This window comes from Bos grunniens, chromosome 7 (genome assembly GCF_055505025.1).
Source record: "Bos grunniens cultivar Pamir isolate PY7600 chromosome 7, Bosgru_T2T1.0, whole genome shotgun sequence".
Taxonomy (NCBI): Eukaryota; Metazoa; Chordata; class Mammalia; order Artiodactyla; family Bovidae; genus Bos; species Bos grunniens.
In genome coordinates, this window is record NC_141171.1 from 67,449,907 (window position 1) to 67,476,701 (window position 26,795).

General features: G+C 36.0%; 1 protein-coding gene across 18 annotated transcripts in view; it reads left to right on the plus strand.

Moving 5' to 3' along the window:
* SGCD (sarcoglycan delta) overlaps window positions 1–26,795 on the plus strand; it is a 695,743-nt gene that overhangs the window by 185,229 nt on the left and 483,719 nt on the right. For 3 of the 18 annotated variants that reach the window (XM_086412597.1, XM_086412598.1, XM_086412596.1), the window contains one exon: window positions 14,377–20,705. The exons of the other annotated variants lie outside the window; for them this stretch is intronic. In XM_086412597.1, coding sequence (XP_086268723.1) covers window positions 18,829–19,752 — 924 coding nt within the window. In that variant the 5' untranslated portion in view covers window positions 14,377–18,828 and the 3' untranslated portion in view covers window positions 19,753–20,705. Of the gene's footprint in view, window positions 1–14,376; window positions 20,706–26,795 lie in introns of those variants that run through there. 18 annotated transcript variants of the gene reach the window in all.

The following is a 26,795-nucleotide window of genomic DNA, read 5'->3' on the forward strand; positions in this document are numbered from 1 at the left end:
GGCTCAGAGGCCAAGTCTTTTTACCTACTTGCTGTGGTGTCTGAAAAGCTTACTTATCTTCTGAACTTCAGTTTTCTTGCCTATAAATGAGAACATTCCATCCAGCCCCTCTCATGTGGTTTTGTGGGATTTCAATGGGATAACTAAATGTTTTGAACCTGTAAACTTTTATGAAGACATAAGTTCCTGCAATAGTTCCTTGGGGTTCTTTTTTGTGCTTTTTATTGTGTGTGTGGAGTCCACTAACCTCGACTTTATTTGTCTCGATTAGTGGTGTAATTTCAAAAGGCCACAGTTTCCAAACAGGTAATTTAAATAAGTGGATTAACCAAGTGAGGCCTGTGGGGTGTTGAGGGACTGACCCTATTCACAAACACCTCATGCTGCTGCCATGGGCCCAGGGTTACCAGTGTTTTTTAAGTAAGTTAAAGGCCGACTTGGGACAGAGTTTGTTATTGTCCATATCTAGCTGGTAGGTCACCTGTTTGCAACTTGCAAAAAGGATTTAAAATGTGTTATGTTTAAACATAGAATGCAGTAGGGGAGTAAAGCTGAGAGAGTAAAAGGAATTCAATAAATTGTTTTCTGTTGATCAATAAGAATTTATTAAGCTCTATCAGACTGAATGCTTTGGGAGATGCTAACAAAATAGAAAACATTGTCTTTGACCTCAAAGAGCATGGAAAGTCCCTATGAAGATATGCAAATGCATGAGGCCTTAGAGAATGAGCAGAAGCCAAGCTCCAATTAGCTGTGATCTGGGTCAGTACAGCCAGGGCTGCTCCAAGTGTGGGCTGCAGCCTGGCGCATAGTGCACTGTTACTCATCCATGATGAGACGACCGACGTCAAGAAGGAGTACTTAGAAAAGTCCAGACCAGTTCGACAGAGTGCTTTTTTGTTTGTTTAATTTTTAAAACCGAGGCTTACATTTTGTTGCTTTTTGCCTTATTTTCTAATTTTATTTTACTTATAATTTGTATTTAGTGTGTCTTGCAAAAGTGTTAGTATCTGTGGCAGGTTGACTGAAAAAACAAAAAGCAAACACATATCAACAAATCACTGATTTTTCACCCCAATATGTAACATGTAAGTTTAAGGTATACAATGGAATAATTTGATACACAAATATAGTGAAACGATTACCACAGTAAGGTTATTTGACACCTCCGTGCATTTGCTATATTTTTTTATCCATTCATCTGTCAGTGGCCACTTAGGTTGTTTCTGTGCCTTGCGTATTATGAGTAATGCTGTATTGAACATGCGGTGCAGATATCTCTTTGAGATAATTATTTCATTTCTTTTGGGTATAATCCCACAGTGGGACTTGCATATAGTAGCTCTATTTTTACTTTTTTGAAGAACTTCCACACTGTTTTCCATAGTGGCTGCAGCATTCTACATTCCCATTTAATAATGCACTAGGGTTCCCTTTTCCCTACATCCTTGTCAACAATTTGTTGTCTCTTGTCTTCTTGATAAGAGCCATAAAGTAAAACATTTAATTTTTTAAAAGACAAGCCAAGCAGAGGGCATTAATGTAGGCCTTCATAAGGGCACCTAGCATGTGGTGCTGGAGCCTGAGGAAATGTGAGAGATGGCTATGTTGGGGTGGTTGAGGGGTGATTCTGAACAAGATGTAGGATTCTAAGAGGCAGGAAGAAGATGTGCGCACGGGGTGGCCAGAATATCAAGGTCAGACTGGAAGCAGTGTGAGAAAGTTTTCCACATAGAGACATCCTGATGTGGTAAGCAAGGTAAGGAGGGTGTTTGCTCCAGTTACCCCACGTGTGGGGAGGGTGGAGAGAGCAACTGATCGTGAGATGTCAGAACTTAAGCAGGTTGGTGGCTATGTCCATGCCAAAGGACAGCCTGGCATGGAAAGATGGAGCCCAAGCAAGAGGAAGGGTGTATCTGTGTGGGAAGGTAGCTTGGAATAGGCAATCAGGGCCTAGAAAGGCTGAGAAAGTTACCCATGCATAGGGTGTCAGGGATTACATGAGGAGAGGAGGACTTCTGTGCGGTGCAGTGGCACGTGCTCGGCGAGGCGGACAGTCAGGAAAGTAGCAGCCAGGTGTGGGATGAGTGGGTGATCCGCATGAGGGAAACAGCTGCGAAAGTGATGGGAGTTTGGTTACATTCAGGGAAATTATCAAAGAAGTGAATATGTTGACAATAATAAGAGCTTGGTATCTTTGTTTTATCTGGACTCCTGGTGGAGACAGAGTCCAGAATATGGAAAGAGTAAACTAAAATAAACCCATTGGTGCTGGATTAGAATTAGAAGTAAAGTTATAATTTATGCAATGTTTATATATATATATATAAATATATCAAAGAACTCATAAATATTCATGTGTTTTCAATCTCTGCCTACTGAGATGCCCTTGAAACAGTGACACCCCAGTAGCAACAGACAAACACATCACCCAGTTTTGGACTTCTGCAGACCACATTTTTTTTTTTCTAAAAGAATTAGGGGTCTCTGAAGAAATGGCTAATTGTAAGGATAGAGCAAGGAAAATGTAAGATGAACCTGAAACATCTTATTTTGAAATAAAGCAAGCAACTGCTTAGGGTAGAGAAAGGCCAAAAAAACACAGAGGGCAGCTCAAAGACCTTATATTGAATAAATCTGGCATAATAATAGCAACAAAATAAACAACAGAAATGGATTAAAATACAGTGAATTAAAAGAAAAGCACACACATTTCTATCAGCACCACTACTGATATAAATGAGTAAATTATCGAATATGAAGATGAATGAGGAATAGAATATTTACACTGCTTCAGATTGTCTCCTTCTAAAGCACTTACTGATTTTTAAAGAGTTACTTTCCAGTGGCATAAACTATCCTACTTAAGTCAGTCAAGTGACCAAACATTGGGACTAATCAAATTGTGAGTCATTTGATGGGGATGCAATAATAAGAATGGCATTATTTGTGATGTTTACTGCCAAATGTGCAGACCTCAGTCTAATCAAGAGATATCAAACAAACCTAACCTGAAGAATGTAGTCTTCAAATAATACTGAAAGTCAAGGAAAAAAAATGAGAAGCTATTTCAGTTTTAAGAATACTAAAGACACTAGATATCAGGGTTCTATTGCTATAAAAGATATATTGAAACAATTGGAGGAACTAGAGTGAAGTCTCAGGATTAAATGTTAGTAATGCATCAGTCAATTTTCTGCCTTTGATGGATCTGTGCTTTGCTATAGAATATCCTTAACTAGTATAATAGGATGTAGGAAATACATATCAAAGTACTCTATAGTAATGGGATGTTGGGTTGGCAACTCTTGCTGCCAAATGGTTTAGTGGATTTTTTTAAGGTATTTTTTTCTCTGTTGGCATTTTTCTGTATATTTGGGATGGTTTGAATTTTAAATATGAATAAAAATGAAAACATTTAAAAAGCAGAATAACCTAGGAAGATTTTAACAGCTCATTCCTTAAGTATTGACAGTTATAAATACTAGCATGAAACAAATTATCTGCTTTGTTATTGTGAACCTGCCACAGAATCTGTCATTTCAAACTGTAAGGTAGAATTTAAATTATAAGTACAGGTAGTAATAGAATGAACCTCCATGTACCCATGATGCAGCTTCAACAGTTTTCAAAACATAGCCAACATCATTTCATCTATACCTGCTTTCTCCCCCTAAAAGGGTTACTTAAAACAAATTCAAACATCATAACCATCAGTAAACACCCTTGCCTGGTACACACCTCTGTATGATAATCTCTCTTGTGTATTTTTCAGACTTAACCACAATATTTCTATCCCACCATAAATTTGAGGAAGGTTTCTCAATCTCTTCAAATAAACATTCAGTGTTAAAGTTTCTTAATTTATCACATAAATTATTTTTACAGTTGCCTTGTTCAGAATAATCAACTTCTTCACATTGCATTTATTTAACTTATGTCTCAGTAATCTGTAAGCTTTCTCTTTTCCTTTCTCTATTTTTTTTTTAATATTTGCTGTGTTCTAGAATTTCTTGGCTTCTGGATTTAAAAACAAATTATTGGAATATAGTTGATCTACAGTGCTGTGTTAGTTTATGTTGTACAGCAGAGTGAGTCAGTTGCACATACACATAATCCAATCTTTTTTAGGTTGTTTTCCCATATACACACACCATTACAGAACATTGAGTAGAGTTCCTTGTGCCATACAGTAGCTTATTGTTAGTTATCTATTTTATGTACAGTACTGTGTGTATGTCAATCCCAGTTCCCAATTTATCCCTCCCTCCCTTCCATATTTTTGTGGGTTACATCACATGGAGTTATTTCATATGTTCATTTATCCCCTGTATTTCATGTAAACTACCCTTGGAACTGGAGGCTTTATCAGTTCAGGTTCAAATTGGAGGCTTATTTTGAAGGTGGTCCACACATTGCTTATTGCTCTATTTTAGAAGATATGTAGTGTCAGTTTGTCTATCTTTTTGTTAAGATTGCTCATCAGGTTTTTGATTATCAGTGCAGTCCATCCATTATAAAACATCCTTTGGGGTGTTTGCCTTTTGGGTTTATAAACCGTTGATTATTATTGCCTGGCTCTTTTGTTTCAATAAGGAATGGAAAATTATGACACTCAAATTCTGTCATTTCTCACACACTTATTATTGGCATATGTCTCTAAAGAATAACTCCTCTGAATAACTATTTGATTACCCTGAGGTGCCATTCATACAAAAAGGAATGTGTCTGATCATCATCAAAATTTGTAAAAGTAATATGATGAAAGGAAAATTGTTTAAATTGATGAAAGTGTACTAGAGGAAGCAGTGTTAAGTAAATGCCAGAGAGACAACTATGAAAAGTTACTGAATGTCTTTTTTATATACTTAACATCTCACTGCTTCCCCTCCTAGAGCAGCGGTTTCCCTCCCACCCCTCCACCCTGGTATTAGCAACTGGCTTTCACCTTCATTGGGGATACAGTTGTGAACCAAATGTGTGTCTTCCATCAGCTTTCCAGAAAACAATTGCTACACATGTTCTCCAAGTTAAATATTTAAAGGCTTTGTTAATGTGAGACAAAATGGATATTGATTAAGCTTGAGGAAAATAGGCAAACTACATATGCAACCACAGTAACAGAATTCAGTTCATGTGTATATCTGATACATTTAAATGGTGACTGCCTTTGAGACATGCCAGGTTTCTAGTTTTTTATTCCCAACTATGATTTTTCTCTGTTGTCTGTAAGAACTTTGGAGGATAATGGGCACCTTGCTGTTGTGTAGATGATCTGTCCACTAACCATAACTCATGCCCATCACCAAAATCGCCCGTAATGTTTCTGCGATCTAAATATTTTATGTTGTTTACATGTGTTTGCCTTGTTTCTGTGGAGCGATCTCTAGTTGTACTCGCATAAAAACAGCACGTTTTCATCTCTGCCGTACAGATAATGGCAGGAGACTGATGTTTGAGTGGGAAAAGAACACTTAAAACAGTAAAATTCTGTTGAAAAAAATCAATTGTTTTCTGTTTGGAAAAAAAAAAACGGTTATAGATTTTCCCCCCTAACACATAATATTGATGAGTTTCATTAAAGCCCACAAGAAATTTGATTTTCAAGGGAGTTGTTCTTCCACATATACTGAGCTGATTGATTGAGGAAGTTGAGATTCACACCAGTTGAAGGCAGGTAGAAACTGCTGCACATGAACTAGAAATATGCTAAAGCTAAGGGAAAATTTTCAAACCCACAAGCAAAGGATGTGATATCAGTATATTCTACTATGTTTAAATATGTACAAATATACTTTAAAAATTTTGTTTAAGAAAATAATTTTCTTTTGTGTGTTCACTGTGACCCAATCAGTAATAAAATACCACAGCGTAATTCAGCACATCTTTCCATAAATGGCTTCGTACGTGCCATGAGTTTCGTCATGCCGGACCCCAGAAATAGCAGACAGTCCATGGATGTTGCCCGCTCACATCTTAATAATGACCACTTTAGGCCTCAAACATATAATTAGGTTCCCAGCACTGTGCATATCAATGAGGGATATTGCTAAGTAACCAGTCTGCAGACACTTAATTAGCATAAACAAAAAAAGCACTACCGCTTAGACTCTCTATCCTGGGGCACCAGTGGGTCCCTTTTCATTTGAAGCACTTCATACGTAATTGTGAAAAGAGGAAGAGATAATGAAGATTATTACCCCGTTGCCCTGTTAGCCACACTTAGTGTTAGGACTGGAAAGAATAGGAAATTACAGGCTCACATTAGGCCCTTTCATATGAATTTTGAAAGTCATGAATTGTTAAGTACATTTTATTCAAGACATAATAAGCATTCTGTGGAGGCCTAATCACTAGAAGTCATTTCTTGGTCCCTTCTTGAGCTTCCTCTGGTTTTTGAAGCTCACAGTGAGACTCAGTGTAAAATGAGTCCCTGACTTTATTCAGTAAGTGAGCTCTTCCAAAATTTCCTATAAAAGAATTTGGGTAAAATAGATGACAGTCACTATGTGTTCAGTAACTTAACAGTAGTTTTTAGCACCTACTATGTGCTTGGAATGGTAGGTACATGCTTATCCCCATGGAGTTTACATCCTTGTCAAAACTTTACTAGAAAATAAACAATTTAAGGTAATGATAAGAGGAAGAAAATGATGGTATGATAGAGAGTAATGGTGACTTGCTGAAGCTTCAATTCTTTGGCCACCTGATACAAAAGACCAGCTCACTGTGAAAGACCCTGTTGCTGGGAAAGATTGAAGGCAGGAGGAGAAGGGGATGACAGAGGTTGAGACGACTGGATGGCATCACTGACTCAATGGACTTGAATTTTAGCAAGCTCTAACAGATGGCAAAGGACAGGGAAGCCAGTAGTCCATGGGATCACAAAGAGTCGGACATGACTGTGTGACTGAACAACAAAATGGGGACATGAGAGAGAGTATATTTTTAATATAAAGGTTTTTAAATAGGGATTTGAAGTAATCTAATTTATTTAATTTCAGTAATAATTCTAGTTTCTGAGTAGAGAAACGATTTTAGAAGAATGAGGGAGAAAGTAGGGAGACTAGTTAAGAGGTAATTGCAATACCATCAAGAGATGTAGTGCCTGTGACCACAGATTTCAGTGATGCTTGAGAGGAGAGACATGAAGGGATCTTGGTGTACATTGCAGATGAATGCAACAGGCTCAACTGATAGAAAGAAAGGAAGGAATCAAAATGATGTTTAGCATTCTAACATGGGCAGCTTGGTAGACTACAGTACTCTTGGTGCAGTCAGAATACCCCAAGGGAGGTATTTAGTTGTTTAAAGTAATAGTTTTGAAAACCATTAACTGTTTCAGTTTTAGCGTTATTCATTATCTCTGGTTTTCATATTGGATCCTTTTTTAAAGCAAAAATTGATTCATTCATGTTTATTGAGTACATTCAATGCCTGGTGCTTCAGTAGGCCTAGGGATCCAGTCCTTGCTTCCTGGACATTAAACAAACAGTCACACTAATGAAACTAATTATAAACTGAAATAAATATCCTGAAGGAACAGCACATGGTTTTCTGGTCTTCCAGAATCAGGGATGGGGTAGAAAAGTTTACGTTGAGAAGACATCTTGAACTCCATTCCAGAGGGTAAGAGAGAAAGAGAATAAAGGCCAAACAGTGTATACTTAGGTGTGAGATGCACAGGAAAGGAAATTTTAGTGAGTGTGATGGAGAGGAATGGGATACTCCAGGTAGATGAAGGAAGTCTGAATTCTAGATTTTTTAAAAGATTTTTTTATGCAGACTTTTATAAACAGTCTTTATTGAATTTGTTACAATGAATTTGTTCCTTCTATTTTATGTTACTTTTTACTTTTGGACAAGAGGCGTGTGAGATCTTAGCTCCCTGACCAGGGATCGAACCCACACTCACTGCATTGAAAGGTGACATCTTAACCACTGGGAAATCTCCTGGCTTTTTGATTTTAAAACAAAGTTCAGTGATATATAGAGTGAGAGGAGAGAACTAGAAGAGAAACCTCAAAAGGCAAGGAGGAGCTAGTTCTTCCTGGGCTTTGTAAGGCAATTATAAAGATTGAGGACTTTACCCTAAGATAAAGCCACTGACGGAGAAGGCAATGGCACCCCACTCCAGTACTCTTACCTGGAAAATCCCATGGATGGAGGAGCCTGGTAGGCTGTAGTCCATGGGGTCGCTAAGAGTCGGACATGACTGAGCGACTTCACTTTCACTTTTTACTTTTATGCATTGGAGAAGGAAATGGCAAGCCACTCCAGTGTTCTTGTCTGGAGAATCCCAGGGATATTGGAGCCTGTTGGGCTGCCATCTCAGGTCGCACAGAGTCGGACGTGACTGAAGCGACTTAGCAGCAGCAGCAGCAAAGCCACTGAGGTTTAAAAAGATGACTCCGGCCACTGTGGAAAAGGGGTTGGGGTTTTGTGGGAGATGAATCATGAGGTAGTGGAAGTCTCTGAGCATGAGGTGAAGATGGATTAGACAAGGATATTAACAGTTGAGAAGGAGAGAAACCATTTGCGATAGGCATTGGTATGGATGGGGTTTTATGGCTGGAGTTTGGCAAGCTGGTGTTCACGGTGATTCCAGGCATTTTGTCTAACAGAAGGGGATAAAGTTGTTGCTCACCAAAGTATTTAACCCTGAAAGGACACTGGGTTTGGAGAGAGAAACATCCTTTTTTTTTTTTTTTTTTTGAGATTTAACTGCATTCAAGGTAACTTTGAAAGGCTGGATTGAAGATTTAAAGATGCCTTTGAGTATATGTATTTGTAGGACCAATCAGAGCTCCTTGATTGTCTCATGTGGATGGGTAGAAATGAAAGCTTTGAGTATGAATGGTAATGTACGGGGTGACAGGAGGGAGATACTGGGAATGAGCCTTGAGGAGCTTTAGCATTCATGGCTGGATGGAGGAAGGAAAGCTTGTAATGGTGTGAAAGATGGATGGGCAGAGAAATAGGAAGTGAACAGCAGAGTGAGGTGTCATAAGAAGAGAGTGTTTCAGTTGAGAGACAGATGTAACAGCGTCAAATGCTACTGAGAGGAAGTCACGTAAGATGAGGACTGAAAATAGATTAGATTAGCAAAAGTAAATCACAGTTTTCATGAGAATGGGTGCCAGATTGCAGAATATAGTAACAGTCCTACTTCTGTAGTTGGCATTAAGCAAATGTCTAGACCCTTTGGTTTCCTCTATGATCTGAGGCTTAGAAGTTCTAAGACAAACATGATATAAGGTAAAAAGCTTAGGATCTAATATTAGAAGACATTAATGCAAGTCTTGGAGTCCTGGTATTTCTGCTTATTAGCTGTGTGACCTTATATAAGCATTCTCTTTTTCTTCCGCCAGTTCAGTTATGCAATTCTGTAGGAATTGGAATAAAAGTTACTTCATAAGTTTATTATGAAGAATAAAATATTGCATGTGCATTATCTCAGTGCCTGGCACATAAATAGAACACAATCAAATGAAGATACATGTAAGTGTTCTGCATTTTCCAAGTTCTCTAAAATGCCTGCTATTACTCAGAAAATCAGAATCATAAACTTTATTTTTAAGAAGGGTATATATGAAAGAATACACCCTTGAAAAAAATGTGGCTATCAAATTGGTAAGAAAAATTCCCTGGTCAAGTGCTTATACAGGTTTTAAATTATGGGCCTGCATATTTTATACATTAGAAAATGATAAGATAAAGAACTGTGTGATGTGACTGTCTCTGGGCTCCCATAGAATTTTGTAACTGTAATGAACGTTGAAACCTTGATTCATTCTCCTGCTTGGATATTCTATGCTCTTGAAAACCAGCAGTGTCAATTTTGATTTCCTCTTTTTTGGCGTTTACTGTGAAGCCAGACATAATTTATAAAGAAACATTGAAGACTACCTTTGTCACCGCTGATAATTTCCCAGATAGCAAGGTGCCTTTACAAAATGAAATCTGATGTTTATACAATGGAGAAGTGGTAGTTATTCTTCTTATGATCTATAAGGAAAATGTGTGAAATCCACAAGGACCACTGAGAAAATTAATGAGGCTTCAATTTAAAGATTTAAAAATCCAATGTATGAAACTCCAAAAAATTTGCTTTACCCAGAGTCAGGGGAGCATAGAAAGGATATCCTGGACTGAGAATTAGTGTCCAGATCCTGCCATCCCTGTAATGAGCTGTGAGTCACTGAATAAGGCTCTCCTGCTTCATTTCCATTTTTTCTGGGAATAAAATGATAAATAAGATAAATGAAGAAGTATAATCAGTATTCATTTTTGTCTTTAATATACACCAGCCCTAGGAATCTGTAACAAAATCCAGAAATCCCTTTAAGAAAGACTCAGCTACTGTATTCAATCTAATATTTTTACAAATTATTACTAATAACTGTTGGACACAGAACTGGAAGTTGGGAGTTAGTGATCAGAGAAAATTAAAACTCTTTTGTTTGGAGTCAGTGCCAATAGAAAGTGAATCCAGACTGAAAATAAAGCGTATCTGAAATTACCTAGTAAGTCAATGGGGGAAGTGGTAATAAAGAGACAGCTAAGTATCTTGTTGCTCTTTTTATAGACACTTAACCAAGAGCTTGAAAACAATCATTGCTCTGGAGAGAGTTTAATGATTTTTTTTTTGCTTTAGTTTATTGAATTTAGCTCAATTTTATGGTTTACCAAATTATACTTTTCTTAGGAAACTTAGGTTAAGATGTTATTAAAATATAAACACATTTTACATTAATAAGTATAGAAATGTTTTAGTAGAAATTAGAAATGCAAATCATTAATGGATCTTTTCATGTTTTTAAAAAACAACCAAATATCACTATTCTTTTTTCTTTCTATTTTGTAGATAGTTTTTACTTGTGCATTGTAGACAGCATTATAGATTTTTTCCCCTCTATCTCTTAGTGCCCAAAGCAGATCTGGAAATATTGTGGCTGCAAAGTAATTGCTTTTATAAAGAGTTGAAGACCATGTTTGCATGCAGAGGATATGAATGAGATGTTAATAGGCTGTCTAGACCTAGACCTGTTCTCTCAAAGGCAACTACTGTTAGTCATTTGGAGTAAGTTTTTTCAGACCTCTTGCTATAGATTTTATACTCATAAATAAATGATCATGGAAAATATAGAGAATTATTGAGTGTTTTATATTTTCAGAGAAGAAACTGATTTTACATGACTTATCTTGTAACTTTTATTTCTCATTTTTAAAAGTCAATACTATTATTGGATATATACCATTAAGATTTACCTTATTCTATTAACACTATATTTATTCCCCCTTTACCCTGAAGCTATAGTTTATCCAGCGTCTCCTACAAGTACAACCTTCATTTGAAGATTCCCTTAAGTTTATATGTAAAGTTAGTGACCTTGTTTTCATAACTCTAGTTTGAATATGTTTACATCCATTAATATTAATGAATTAATTTTGGCTGCACTGAGTCTCCATTGCTGTGTGTAGGCTTTCTCTAGTTGCAGCGAGCATGGGCTACTCTCTAGTTGGCATATGTGAATGTCTCATTGGAATGGCTTCTGTTGTTGCAGGGGACAGGCTCTAGGGCATGTGGGTTCAGTGGTTGTGGCACATGGGCTTAGTTGGACTATGGCATGTGGGATCTTTCTGGACCAAGAATGGAACCCATGTCCCCTGCATTGGAAGGCAGATTCTCGACCACTGGACCATCAGAGATGTCTTAATTCATTTTTTACGTTGGTATTTTGGATCCAGTAATGTGAATATGTGGAATGAGAGTGACTAAATAATGTAGGATTTTGCATAAGCTATTGTAGACCTCCACGTTTGTTCTTTTAAAAAATAATAATGATTAAATGAGAAATTGTGAAGAAGATCTGAGACTAAAAAAAAAAAAAGATCTGAGACTAAATTATACCTTCTGGCAAATGGAATTACTTTCTGGACTGTTCTGATTGTTGGTATTATAATGCATGAGTAGTGTTCAAACTTTCCTTCTGAAGAACCCCTAATGGCAAAGGAGAGCAATGGGGACCCCAAGAGGCTCACACGTAGCCTCAAGCAGTCTGCCAACAAGTGAGAAATTTCTCTGAAGTCAGGTATTTTATCTTAAATATTCGTGAAAAGTCTTAGTGTAATAAAAAAAAGTATTTTAAATTACATAAATATCTAGTAAACTTGACACTACAGGAAGATGCAGCATGTTTATCCTGTGCCTTTGAATGCCCACGAGTGTACTGCTGGATGCCCTTGGAGTCCATGGGCCCTAGTTAGAAAAATGCACAAAATGCTGTTTATAAGATTCTCCTATTTAGAAGTATCTGGCAAGATCACTAACATCTGCTCTGCTAAAATAAAATATCCTTGTAATGCACTAAGACCTTATTTTTCTACATATGTCTTTGTCAAGACTCTATGCTTAAAAGTAGCAGAAGCTCACAATACTAGTTTAATTTTTTAAGAGGTGAAAACACTTTATTCTTTTAAAATTAACTTTTATTGGACTATAGCTGATTTACAATGTTTTAAGTTTTTGCTGTCCAACAAAGTGAATCTTTTGTGTATATATCCACTCTTTTTTTTTTATTCTATTCCCATATAGATCAGTACAGAGTATTGAGTGGAATTCCCTGTGCTATACAGTAGGTCCTCATTAGTTACATGTTTTATATTTAGTGCTAATATGTCAATCCCAACCTCCTAATTTACCCCTCCCCTGCTTTTCCCCTTGGTAATCATAAGTTTATTTTCTACATCTGTGACTCTATTGCTGTTTTGTAAATAGGTTCATTTGTACCTTTTTTTTTTTCAGACTCTGCCTATAAATTATATCATATGTCATAGGACTAACTTCCATTGTTAACAATATATGTGTTGAAGTGGGAGTGTTGATTAAAAAGAGACAAGGGTCTCTGACAGAATTGGTATCAGAAAGTAGAGTTGGGCTGAAGTTGTGATCAGGAAAGGGGACAGAGTTCTGCAGGTGACTTGGGTTCTGTGCCTTTCTGGGCTGACTCCTTTCTTCTTTTGACTGTCATTTTGAGTGTACGCTCTATGCTTCTCTATCTCTTGCAGACCACGGCCCCGTATGTAGGGCCTCCCCACATTTCTTGCAATAGTGAGTCCTCTATTCAAAGGACAGGAAAAATAAACTTTTAATTTTCCATTCCAATATTATATTCTAAAGAAAGAGACTGTTTGCTAAAATCGGTCCCCAAACACGGATATCCTTGTGTTGGGATGAGAATTCAAGACTAAGGAAAAAACTCAGGGATGAGAAACATATTATGAACAAATCTCCATTCTCTTGTAATTGGCCGCTTGCCTTTTAGCTCTCCAGAGGGGCCTTCCGTTGCTGTAGAACTTTCCATCATCTGAAATGTGCTCTGAGCACATGTAAAGTATACACCTAGTAAATTAATTCATCATGAAACATGTCTAGACCTATTAAAAAAAATTGTCTGACTCATATTCAGGTATCGCAAATAACAGAAAAAGTTAAGTCAGTTAACCTCAGTTAAACAAGGGGGAAAAAAGATTTAACTGCCCTCCAGCTGAAAGGTAGGTTCAGTACAATTCTGAAAATAATTATCACTTATACTCAGCTTACTCAAGATTAAAAATGATATTGTCCCTAAATTCCAAGAGGATCTAAACTTGGTTTACTAAATGGTTAAACTGAATATAGCAAGATCCATGAAGTCACAGTTACAGAGTAAATAATAAAAACCGCTTTCTCTTCTATCATTTTTAATGAATTGTCTATATATTTGAGGAAAGAGATGTCTATGTAAACTATAGTGTAATATGAAAATAATGTCAGTTTTATTTCCTTCTTTTCATTTCTTACATCTCTAGTTCTATTGTAATGGTTGTTATTGTTTTTCAGTAGCTCAGTCATGTCCGAATCTTTGTGACCCCTTGGACTGCAGCACGCCAGACTTCCCTTTCCTTCACCATCTCCCATAGCTTGCTCAAACTCATGTCCATTGAGTTGGTGATGCCATCCAAACATCTTGTCCTCTGTCATCCCCTTCTCCTCCTGCCTTCAATCTTTCACAGCATCAGGGTCTTTTCTAATGAGTCAGCTCTTCACATCAGGTGGCCAAGTATTGAAGTTTTAGCTTCAGCATCAGTAATGCTGGGGGTCTTTGTAATTTCGTTAAATCTAACAGTGATGGTTGGTATGGGTGACTCATTTCCATTTTAAAGAGAACGCTTCAAAAATTTAACCACATATAACCGTGTTTGCTATGGTTATTTTTTAAAATATTCATTTATTTATTTTAGTTTGGCGGTGCTGGGTCTTCCTTGCTGTGCACAGGTTTTCTCTAGTTGCAGTGCACAGGCTGCTAATTGTGGTGGCTTCTCTTGTTGCAGAGGACAGGCTCCAGCGCACATGGGCCCAATATCTGCTGCACACAGGCTTATTTGCCACGTGGAATGTTGGATCTTCCAGGACCAGGAGTCGAAACTTGTGTCCCCTGCATTGGCAGGCAGATTCCTAACCCCTGGAGTGCCAGGGAAGCCCAAGTTTATTTTTTTAGTAGGTACTATTTATCAGGCTAAGCAAGATTCTGTTCCTAATGAAATAAGAAATTGTACTCTTTTCCCTAAGAAAATGAAACTGAAGTCGCTCAGTCATGTCCAACTCTATGCAACTCTATGGACTATAGCCTACCAGTCTCCTCTGTCCATGGGGATTCTCCAGGCAAGAATACTAGAGTAGGTTGCCATTTCCTTCTCCAGAGGATCTTCCCGACCCAGGGATCAAACCTGGGTCTCCCACATTGCAGGCAGACTCTACCCTCCGAGCCACCATGGAAGCTCTCTTTTCCCTAAATATTTGCTAAATTCTATCACTTTTTAAGTATCAATTGGAATAATCATATTGATTTTTTCTCTTTAAATCTGATATTACTGTGAAAAGCAGTTCTGCATTTTCTAATAATAAACCATTCTCACATAGTTGAGATAAATCCAATTTTATCATGGTTATCATAATACATTATAGTAATATGTTGGATTCATGTTGGTAAGTGTTTTTAAGCGATTTTAAACTGTTTATTAATTAGTGTGGTAGACTTCTTATTTTTCTTTCACAGATTGTTTTGGTGTTTGGTGTCAGGCTAAAACTGATGTGGTGTTAGGCTAAAATTCACCGGAGTCTCCTTTTCTGCTAAACGGGGAAAGATATGTGAAATTTTAATGTGTTCCTTGAAATTTTTGTAGCACTCAAATGTGAAATCACTGTCTAGTTTCCACTGAAGGGCTAGATTCTTAGGTCAGTTTGGTAACTTATTTTTCTAGGTATTTTATTTAGGTTTTCAAAATTGTTCACATAAAGTCATTGTTAGTTCTTTTGGCTGCTTTAATAGCCCTACTTTTTCTGTCATGTCCTATCTGCAGTTATAATAGTTTTTATTTATGTTTTCTCTCTTTTCTTGATCAATCTTGACAGAGGTTTGTTTATTTTGTTAATTTTTGTAAATAATCAACTTTTGGCTTTATTGATCTATATTGTATTCTATTTTATTAAATCTAACATTTATTACCTCTATTTCCCTTGTTCTGAATTGTTATTTTTTTGTAAATTTATAAGTTGAACACTTAGTTTAGTAATTGAGACTTATTTTCTATTAAGTATTTTTTTGTAGAAATGTAAATTCATGAGGTAGTGAAAATATCTCCAATACACAGAAAATGCTGGTTTTACTCTTATGCACCTAAATATGCTTTTGTTTTTTCTGTGCATCTGTTCATTCAGCAGACACTGAAAGACTGCTCATGGTTTCTCTAGTCTGTGTTTTCCAAGACAACAAGGCGTAACCCAAAAAACTCTAGGAGTTATACTCTTTTTTAAAATTTAAATATAAAACTATTATTTATATTTTGTTGAGATAGAATCATCAAAATGTACAAATATTAAGCATTTTATTCATTGTTTTTAAAGTTGTATTTACTCCAAACATTTACAAGTACAAACAGGAATGTGTGTGGTTTGTCGCTCAGTCTTGTCTGACTCTCTGTGACCCCATGAACTGTAGCCTGACAGGCTCCTCTGTCAATGGAATTTTCCATTGAATTATGGATACTGAACTAGGTTACCATTTCCTACTCCAACAAATAAGAACAAACAAGTACAAAACATTAATCTCCCCACCCCAAGAAATTTCCCTTTAGCCACATTTCAGTCTCATCTCCTTGGGAACTGTGGTTTCTATCATCATAGACACATTTTTCCTATATTTAAATTTCATATAAATGGAACTGCACAGTATATCTCAAGTATGTATTACTTCACTAACATAATGTTTTGAACAAAAACATACAGCTGTTGCATCTACCATGTGTTTAATTTTCTTTATATTTTAGTCATTCCATTCTATAGATGTATGACAATTTGTATATCTTCTTTCCTGCTGCTAGATATTTGTTTTCATTTCCCTTAGTTCTAAGTGATTTTTAATGAGTTTGGTATAAACTTCCTTTACTGTGTTTTGATTGACATACACTTTTATTTATCTTGTATAATCATGTTAGAATGTAATTTCTGGGTTGTAGGGTAGATATATGCTTAACTTTTAAACAGTTATTCCCAGAATATGGTCTTTAGATCTCTGGGCACCTAAAAACTATTGCAGGGGTTTCCAAAGGTCAAAATCATTTTTGTGGCAGTACTAACCAGGCGTTTGCCTTTTTCACTGAGTTGACAGTTACAGTAATGATGCAAAAATATCATTAGGTATAAAATGAATGAAGCCTTACAAGTAGTTGTGGTATGACTATTTGCTCTTCACCACATATCTTCAGTACACTGGTTTCAATTCAGAACGTCCTTGATGACTCAATAAATTCATTATGTTAAAACTGTCTCCTGAATACTCATCTTTTCAATTGCCTGCTACAAGCACTTTGCTATGTATTGAAAGTATAATAGCTATCTTAAGGAACAGCACTTGTGCAGTTGTTTTGAGTTACAAGCTGAGCTAGCTACTTGTGTTCAAGTAGTGATGGTTTTTTTTTGTTGTTTTTTTAATTAACAACTGATTATTTAGATCTGTATATTTGACAGATACTTTCTTGTGAACAAAGTAAACTTGTCACTTCAAGGACAAAGTTAACCATATTTGTTGTCAATGATAAAAGTTTAACTTTGCAGCAAACTTTAGAATTTCAGAGAACATGTTTTTGCTACCATGAGCTTAATAGCTTTGCAGTATTTCTAATGACATTAGTGGTAATATTGCCAAATGTGATATCAAAAGATTGTATAATAAAATTAGTCAATGTTTGGAAGATCTACACAACTCAGAGAACCAGTGTTTTCCAAATGGCCATTTTCTGATGTTAAAAATCATGCAGGAGGTAAAGTTCAATTGCTAGTGTAAGATGGGCCAATAGATTTTAATGTAATTGAGTACAAAAAACTTTATTGATATGGTTTGATTCCATACTGCAAGTCACTTTCAAGAATACCACTACCACTAATTGTTCATTTAGCATCTACAAAAATATCCATTTATCTGAAAAAGGCTATTAAAATAGTCCTTTCTTTCCTGATACCTTTTTCTGTAAGGCAAAACGTTCTTCATATGCTTCATCCTAAACTGTATCAAGAGAGTGAATGCAGAGAAGGAAATACAAATCAAGCTGTCTTCGATTAAGACAGATTTAGAGACTTTGTTAATGTGAAACAGTATTACTGTTATTAAATTTTGCTTTGTTTTGACAAATATTGTTGTGTCTCATTAAAATATATTATTATTTTAAATGAATTAGCAAGGAACTGTTTTAAATTTTTCTCAATTTTAATTTCTAGCAAGTAAATATTGATAAGTACCATAAAAACAAAATCTCCTTGGGCTTCTGAAGAATTAAGAGAGTAAAGGGATCCTGACTTAAAAGTCTGAGAACCACGGTTTCATTAAAAACAAACAAACAAAAAACTACCAAATGTCTTCAATGTAACTGTATCATTTAAAATCTTACAGAATTGTATAAGCATTTCATCTCAAACATTTGCTGTTTTTAATTAAAAAATAGCTAACCATTCTATTGGTGTGAAGTCATACCTTACTGTAGTTTGAGTTTGCTTTGCTCTGTAATATCTTCTAATGTCTAATGGCTATTCCTTTATCTTCTGTGATTGTGTGTTTTAGTTGTGGCCTATTGTTTTATTGAATTAGTCATCATTTTTACTGTTTTGTAAATTCTTTGTCTATTTTGGATACATTTTTTTTTTCTATTAGATACATCCTCTAAAGGTCTTTCTCCTACTCCATAGCTTGTCTACTCATTTGCATAATGATACCTTTGAAGAGCAAAATTTTTAAATTTGATTAAGTCTAAATTATCTTTTATTCTTTATGATTTCTGTCTACCTCAGACTTTACAAATGTATTTGCCCTTATTTTTTTTGTAAAAGCTTTATTGTTCTGGATTTTGTCTTAAGATTTGTGATCCATATCAAATTAATTTTTGTGTATGGAATAAGAGAAGAACGAAGGGTTATTTTTTTCCTAAAGCTATCCAGTTGTTATCTAATCTAATGATAGATTAGAAAGAAACTTTTCTCATTGAACAGATAGCAATTTCTGATGATTACCCATATTCTTTATTTTATATTCATCTATTTTATACGAATGCTACATGGTCTTGTTTATTGCAACTTTATAGCAAGTCTTGAAATCAAGAGCCTAAATTTTATATTTTTCCAGTAGTCACGTATGGATGTGAGAGTTTGACAATAAAGAAAGCTGAGTGCTGAAGAACTGATGCTTTTGAAGTGAACTATGGTGTAGGACATAAAGGATAAAGGACAGAAATGGTATGGACCTAACAGAAGCAGAAGATATTAAGAAGAGATGGCAAGAATACACAGAAGAACTGTACAAAAAAGATCTTCAAGACCCAGATAATTATGATGGTGTGATCACTGACCTAGAGCCAAACATCCTGGAATGTGAAGTCAAGTGGGCCTTAGAAAGCATCACTACGAACAAAGCTAGTGGAGGTGATAGAATTCCAGTTGAGCTATTTCAAATCCTGAAAGATGATGCTGGGAAAGTGCTGCATTCAGTATGCCAGCAAATTTGGAAAACTCAGCAGTGGCCACAGGACTTGAAAAGGTCAGTTTTCATTCCAATCTCAAAGAAAGGCAATGCCAAAGAATGCTCAAACTACCTCACAATTGCACTCATCTCACACGCTAGTAAACTAATGCTCAAAATTCTCCAAGCCAGGCTTCAGCAATATGTGAACCGTGAACTTCCTGATGTTCAAGCTGGTTTTAGAAAAGGCAGAGGAACCAGAGATCAAATTGCCAACATCCGCTGGATCATGGAAAAAGCAAGAGAGTTCCAGAAAAACATCTATTTCTGCTTTATTGACTATGCCAAAGCCTTTGACTGTGTGGATCACAATAAACTGTGGAAAATTCTTCAAGAGATAGGAATACCAGACCACCTGATCTGCCTCTTGAGAAATTTGTATGCAGGTCAGGAAGCAACAGTTAGAACTGGACATGGAACAACAGACTGCTTCCAAATAGGAAAAGGAGTACGTCAAGGCTGTATATTGTCACCCTGCTTATTTAAGCTATATGCAGAGTACATCATGAGAGACGCTGGACTGGAAGAAACACAAGCTGGAATCAAGATTGCCAGGAGAAGTATCAATAACCTCAGATATGCAGATGATACCACCCTTATGGCAGAAAGTGAAGAGGAACTAAAAAGCCTCTTGATAAAGTGAAAGTGGAGAGTGAAAAAGTTGGCTTAAAGCTCAACGTTCAGAAAACGAAGATCATGGCATCCGGTCCCATCACTTCATGGGAAATAGATGGGGAAACCGTGGAAACAGTGTCAGACTTTATTTTTCTGGACTCCAAAATCACTGCAGATGGTGACTGCAGCCAAAAAATTAAAAGACGCTTACTCCTTGGAAGGGAAGTTATGACCAACCTAGATAGCATATTCAAAAGCAGAGACATTACTTTGCCAACAAAGGTTCGTCTAGTCAAGGCTATGGTTTTTCCTGTGGTCATGTATGGATGTGAGAGTTGGACTGTGAAGAAGGCTGAGCGCTGAAGAATTGATGCTTTTGAACTGTGGTGTTGGAGAAGACTCTTGAGAGTCCCTTGGACTGCAAGGAGATCCAACCAGTCCATTCTGAAAGAGATCAGCCCTGGGATTTCTTTGGAAGGAATGATGCTAGCTGAAACTCCAGTACTTTGGCCACCTCATGCGAAGAATTGACTCATTGGAAAAGACTCTGATGCTGGGAGGGATTGGGGACAGGAGGAGAAGGGGACGACAGAGGATGAGATGGCTGGATGGTATCACTGACTCGATGGATGTGAGTCTGAGTCAACTCCGGGAGTTGGTGATGGACAGGGAGGCCTGGCGTGCTGTGATTCATGGGGTCACAAAGAGTTGGACACAACTGAGCTCCTGATCTTATCTGATGGTGTAGGAAAGTTATGTCCAACCTAGATAGCATATTCAAAAGCAAAGACATTACTTTGCCAACAAAGGTCTGTCTAGTCAAGACTATGGTTTTTCCTGTGGTCATGTATGGATGTGAGAGTTGGACTGTGAAGAAGGCTGAGCGCCGAAGTATTGATGCTTTTGAACTATGGTGTTGGAGAAGACTCTTGAGAGTCCCTTGGACTGCAAGGAGATCCAACCAGTCCATTCTGAAGGAGATCAGGCCTGGGATTTCTTTGAAGGAATGATGCTAAAGCTGAAACTCCAGTACTTTGGCCCCCTCATGTGAAGAGTTGACTCATTGGAAAAGACTCTGATGTTGGGAGGGATTGGGGGCAGGAGGAGAAGGGGACAACAGAGGATGAGATGGCTGGACGGCATCACTGACTCGATGGTTGTGAGTCTGAGTGAACTCCGAGAGTTGGTGATGGACAGGGAGGCCTGGCGTGCTGCGATTCATGGGATCGCAAAGAGTCGGACATGACTGAGCGACTGAACTGAACTGAACTGAACTGATGGTGTTGGAGAAGACTTTTTTTTTTTTTTATTGGTTTTACCATACATCAACATGAATCTGCCACAGGTGTACATGTGTTCCCCACCCTAACCCCCCTCCCTCCTCCCTCCCCATACCATCCCTCTTGGTCATCCCAGTGCACCAACCTGGAGCATCCTGTATCATGCATCGAACCTGGACTGGCAATTCATTTCACATATGATGTTATACATGTTTCAATGCCATTCTTCCAAATCATCCCACCCTCGCCCTCTCCAACAGAGTCCAAAAGACTGTTCTATACATCTGTGTCTCTTTTGCTGTCTCACATACAGGGTTATTGTTACCTTCTTTCTAAATTCCATATATATGCGTTAGTGTACCGTATTGGTGTTTTTTCTTTCTGGCTTACTTCACTCTGTATAATAGGCTCCAGTTTCATCCACCTCATTAGAACTGATTCAAATGTATTCTTTTTAATGGCTGAGCAATACTCCATTGTGTGTATGTACCATAGCTTTCTTATCCATTCGTCTGCTGATGGACATCTAGGTTGCTTCCATGTCCTGGCTATTATAAACAGTGCTGGGATGAACATTGGGATACACGTGTCTCTTTCCCTTCTGGTTTCCTCAGTGTCTATGTCCCGCAGTGGGATTGCTGGGGCGTATGGCAGTTCTATTTCCAGTTTTTTAAGGAAACTGCACACTGTTCTCCGTAGTGACTGTACTAGTTTGCATTCCCACCAACAGTGTAAGAGAGTTCCCTTTTCTCCACACCCTCTCCAGCATTTATTGCTTGTAGACTTTTGGATCGCAGCCATTCTGACTGGTGTGAAATGGTACCTCATTGTGGTTTTGATTTGCACATCTCTGATAATGAGTGATGTTGAGCATCTTTTCATGTGTTTGTTAGCCATCTGTATGTCTTCTTTGGAGAAATGTCTGTTTAGTTTTTTCGCCCATTTTTTGATTGGGTCATTTCTCTGGAGTTAAGCTGTAGGAGTTGCTTGTATATTTTTGAGATTAATTCTTTGTCATTTGCTTCATTTGTTATTATTTTCTCCCATGCTGAAGGCTGTCTTTTCACCTTATTTATAGTTTCCTTTGTTGTGCAGAAGCTTTTAATTTTAATTAGGCCTCATTTGTTTATTCTTGCTTTTATTTACAATATTCTGGGAGGTGGGGTCATAGAGGATCCTGCTGTGATTCATGTCGGAGAGTGTTTTGCCTATGTTCTCCTCTAAGATTTTTATAGTTTCTGGTCTTACATTTAGATCTTTAATCCATTTTGAGTTTATTTTTGTGTGGAGAAGACTCTTGAGAGTCCCTCGGACTGCAAGGAGACCCAACCAGTCCATCCTAAAGGAAATAAGTCCTCAATATTCATTAGAAGGACTGATTCTGAAGCTGAAACTCCAATACTTTGTCCACCTGATGTGAAGAGCTGACTCATTTGAAAAGACCCTGCTGCTGGGAAAGATGGAAGGTAGGAGAAGGGGACAATAGAGGATGAGATGGTTGGATGACATCACCAACTCAGTGGACATGAGTTTGAGTAAGTTCTGGGAGTTGGTTGTGAACAGGGAGGTCTGGCTTGCTGTAGTCCATGGGGTCACAGAGACAGACACAACTGAGTGACTGGACTGAACTGAACTGAAGTTCTATGGATATGTTTCTTTTTAAAAGGCTGTTGGCTATTCAATATTCTTTGCACTTCCAAATGGGTTTTAGTCAAGTAGCCTACAGAAATTTTATTAGGAATTTTACTGAGTCCTTAAGAATATATCAATTTAAGGATGGGGAACACATGTATACCTGTGGCAGATTCATTTTGATATTTGGCAAAACTAATACAATTATGTAAATTTTAAAAATAAAATAAAATTTAAAAAAAAAGGAAAAAAAAAAGAATGATATCTTAGAAATATTGAGTCTTTCTAATTATGGATATGATTTAGATATCCATTTTTAGGTCTTCTTTAAATTCACTCAGTGTTACTTTATTTTTACTATAAATTTTTCACACGTTTCCTATTTATTTCAAGCTATTTGATTATTTTGATACTATTATAAATATTTTAAGTTGATTTTCTTAATGCCCTTTGATAGGAAATGTTGATTTTATAACCTATGACTGTTAAGTTTGCTTATTTGTTCAAATAGATTGTAAATTCTATTGGGTAGATATATAGTCTCACAGTCTATAATCCAAAATTTTTACTACTTTACTAAATTTTCTCTCCTTCATTTCTTTTTCTTGCTTTATTACATTGTCTAGGAGCACTAGTAAAACTTTGAATAGAGTTATTGAAAGTAAGCATCCTTACCTTTTCTCCTCGATCTTAGAAAGTGTTAAGTCTATCACCATTAATTACAATTTTAAATATATATTTATCTTAAATGTCTTTTACCATGAGGAAATTTCTGTTTTTAGTTTCCTGAGGTTTTAGTCTTAAATGGTGTTAATTTTTTTCAGATGCTTTTTCTGCATCTGTTGAAGTGATTATGTGCTCTCTTGAATTATATTGTGATATGGTTTTTTGAGTTTCTACTGTCGTATCAACCTGTGTTCCTAAGATATATCAATTTGGTCATGATATATTATCTAATTTATATATTACTGGATTATATTTGCAAATATTTCATAAGTATTTTGTGTCTACAGTCACAAAGGATGTTTTCATTTCTTATAAGATATTTTTACTGGTTTGTTGTATTAACAAGGTTATATTGACCTCATAAAATGAACAGGAATTTTTTTTTTTCCTTATTTTCTAAGTTTCTGTAGTATCAGAGCTATAGATTTGACTTTTTTTTTTTTTTTAATTTTTACTTGAACAATGTTTTGCTTTATGAGTCTGGGACCTCTGTTTTTAGATACATACATGTTCAGTTATATTTCTTTGGTAAATTGATCCTTCTGTTATTTCTGTTAACACTTGGTTTTCAATCTGTTCTTTCTGGAAATAATATAAAAAGACAAGTTTTCTTTTGCTTAATGTTTGCATGGTGTGTTTTTGTTTTTGTTTTTTACATTTTCTTTAAACATCTGAACATATCTATCTTCATAATAAAACTCTGTTTCATATACACATCTAATATTTGGATTTCACATTTTTATACAGTTTAGCAATCTATGCCTTTCACATAGTCTGTTTTTAAAAAAATTATTGAAGTATGGTTGAATTACCATACTGTGTTATTTTCAGATGTACAGCAGAGTGAGTCAGTTATATATATACTAATTTTAATCCTTTTTCAGACATTTTCTCATCTAGGTTTTCACAGAATATTAAGTTGAGTTTTCTGTGTTATATAGTAGATTTTGTTGGCTATCTATCTAATATATAGTAATGTATGTATATTAATCCCAAGCTCATGATTTATCCTTCTCTCAAAAGTTTCCCCTTTGGTAACCATAAGTTTGTTTTTGATAAGTATATTTCTGTTTTGTAAAGAAGTTCATTATATCACTTTTTAAAATGAGATTACACATATGAGTTATGATCATATTTGTTTTTCCATGTCTGACTTACTTTACATAGTATAATAAACTCTAGAGTAACCATGTTGCTGTAAATAGAATTATTTTATTCCTTTTGTATGGCTGAATAGTATTTTTTGTATATATGTACCACATCTTCTTTACCCATTCTTCAGTTGATGGACATTTAGGTTGCTTCTATGTCTTGGCTATTGTAAATACTTCAGTGAACACTGAGGAGCCTGCAGCTTTTCAAATTAGGGTTTTCTCTGGATATATGCCCAGGAGTAGAATTGCTGGATCCTATGGTAGCTCTATTTTTAATATTTTTAGGAGTCTCCATACTGTTCTCCATGGTGACTGTACCAACTTACATTCTCACCAGCAGTGTAGAAGAGCTCCCTTTTCTCCTTACCCTCTCTAGCACTTATTATGTATAAACTTTTTGATTATGGTCATTGCACGTTTTGATTATTTTCATTTGATCTAACCATCTATTAGTTGAATTTAAGCATTGTATCTTTTAATATTATTTCTTTAATTTTGTCTTTCTTGTTTTATTCTTTATTCTTTTCAATGACTTTGAGTGATATATGTATTATATAAATATAACTATACTAAATGTTTAGTATTTTATTTTCTGTATTGATTTTTAATGTTAAATTTTAGTAATTTCTCTAGAGCTTATAATATTCATCTTCAAGTTATCTTAGTCATTTCTTAAGTGTATGACTTTAAAACCAGTGTTAAAATTTTATGTTATTACTGTTCGGTTGCTCAGTCATGTCTGAATCTTTGTGACCCCATGGACTGCAGCACTCCAGACTTCCCTGTCCTTCACCATGTCCTGGAGCATGCTCAAACTCATGTCCATTGACTTGATAATGCCATCCAACCATCTCTTCCACTGTCATCCCCTTTTCTTCCTGCCTTCACTCTTTCCCAGCATTAGGTTCTCTTCACATCAGGTGGCCAAAGTATTGGAACTTCAGCCTCAGCATCAGTCCCTCCAATGAATATTCAGGATTGATTTCTTGTTGAATTGACTGGTTGGATCTCCTTCTAGTTCAAGAGACTCTCAAGAGTCTTTTCCAGCACCACAGTTCAGAAGCATCAATTCTTTAGCACTCAGCCTTCTGTATAGTAGAACTCTCACATCCATACGTGACTACTGGAAAAACCATTGCTTTGACTATCTGGACCTTTGTCGGTAAAGTATGTCCTCTTGCCTTTTGTGCTCTTATTATCTTGCATTTTATCGGTACATATGCCAATAAATAAATAATTACTATTTTTGTTTTAAGTAACCAGTAGTGTTTTAAACAAATTTAATAAAGATAACTATGTAAAGGCAGCTAAGAGTCATATATTTTACATTTAACCTAGATACTCATATTTTTTTGTTATTCTCCATCAGCTAAGAGTCATATATTTTACATTTAACCTAGATACTCATATTTTTTGTTACTCTTCATTTTTTTCAAAGGTCTAAGTTTCCTTCTGATATTAGTTAATTTCAACCAGAAAAATCTTTTTGCACTTCTTGTAGTGAGTGTGCTGGAGATCATTTTTCACCTTTTGTCTGAGCATATTTTTTATTGTTTAATTTTTATAGCATATGGAGTTATAGATTGACAATCCCAGTTCTTTTTCCCACTCTCAACATTTTAAAGATATCATTTTACTATCTTCTTGTTTTCATTTTATTATAGTGCTCCCAAATGTCTTTCTTTTGAATTTTTTTTATATTTGTTTTTTAGCAGTTTGACTATTAAAATAGCCTTAGGTGATTTTTCCTTGTGTTTAACCTGCCTGGGGTTCACTGAGGTTTATGGGACTGTGGGTTGATATTTTTCATCAGTTTTGAAAACTTCTTGGTCATCTGCTCTGGTGGGAGTTTGCTTCCTATAAAAACAGCTTTGGAATGTGTGTCAAGCCTTGGTGCGTATCTTTTAGAGAACTGTTTATTCAGTGATTCTGATTGTGTTGAATTTATGGTCTAAGTTATTACCAGTTTCCTGGCGAAACAGCTATTCTTTGTTTCTACATCTTCACATTTCCTGATTGTTAACTCTTTTTTAAAATACTATTTTAGTTTTTCAAAATTTATTTTAAAAACTTTTAGTTTATATTGGTATAGTTGTTTAACAATGTTCTGTTGGTTTTAGGTGTATAGCAAAGTTTTTCAGTAATACACATATATGTATATATTTTTTTCAATTTCGTTTCCCGTTTAGGTTATTAAAGAGTATTGAGCAGAGTTTACTGTGCTATAGAGTAGGTCCTTGTTGATTATCTGTCTTAAATATAGCAGTGTATTCATGTCA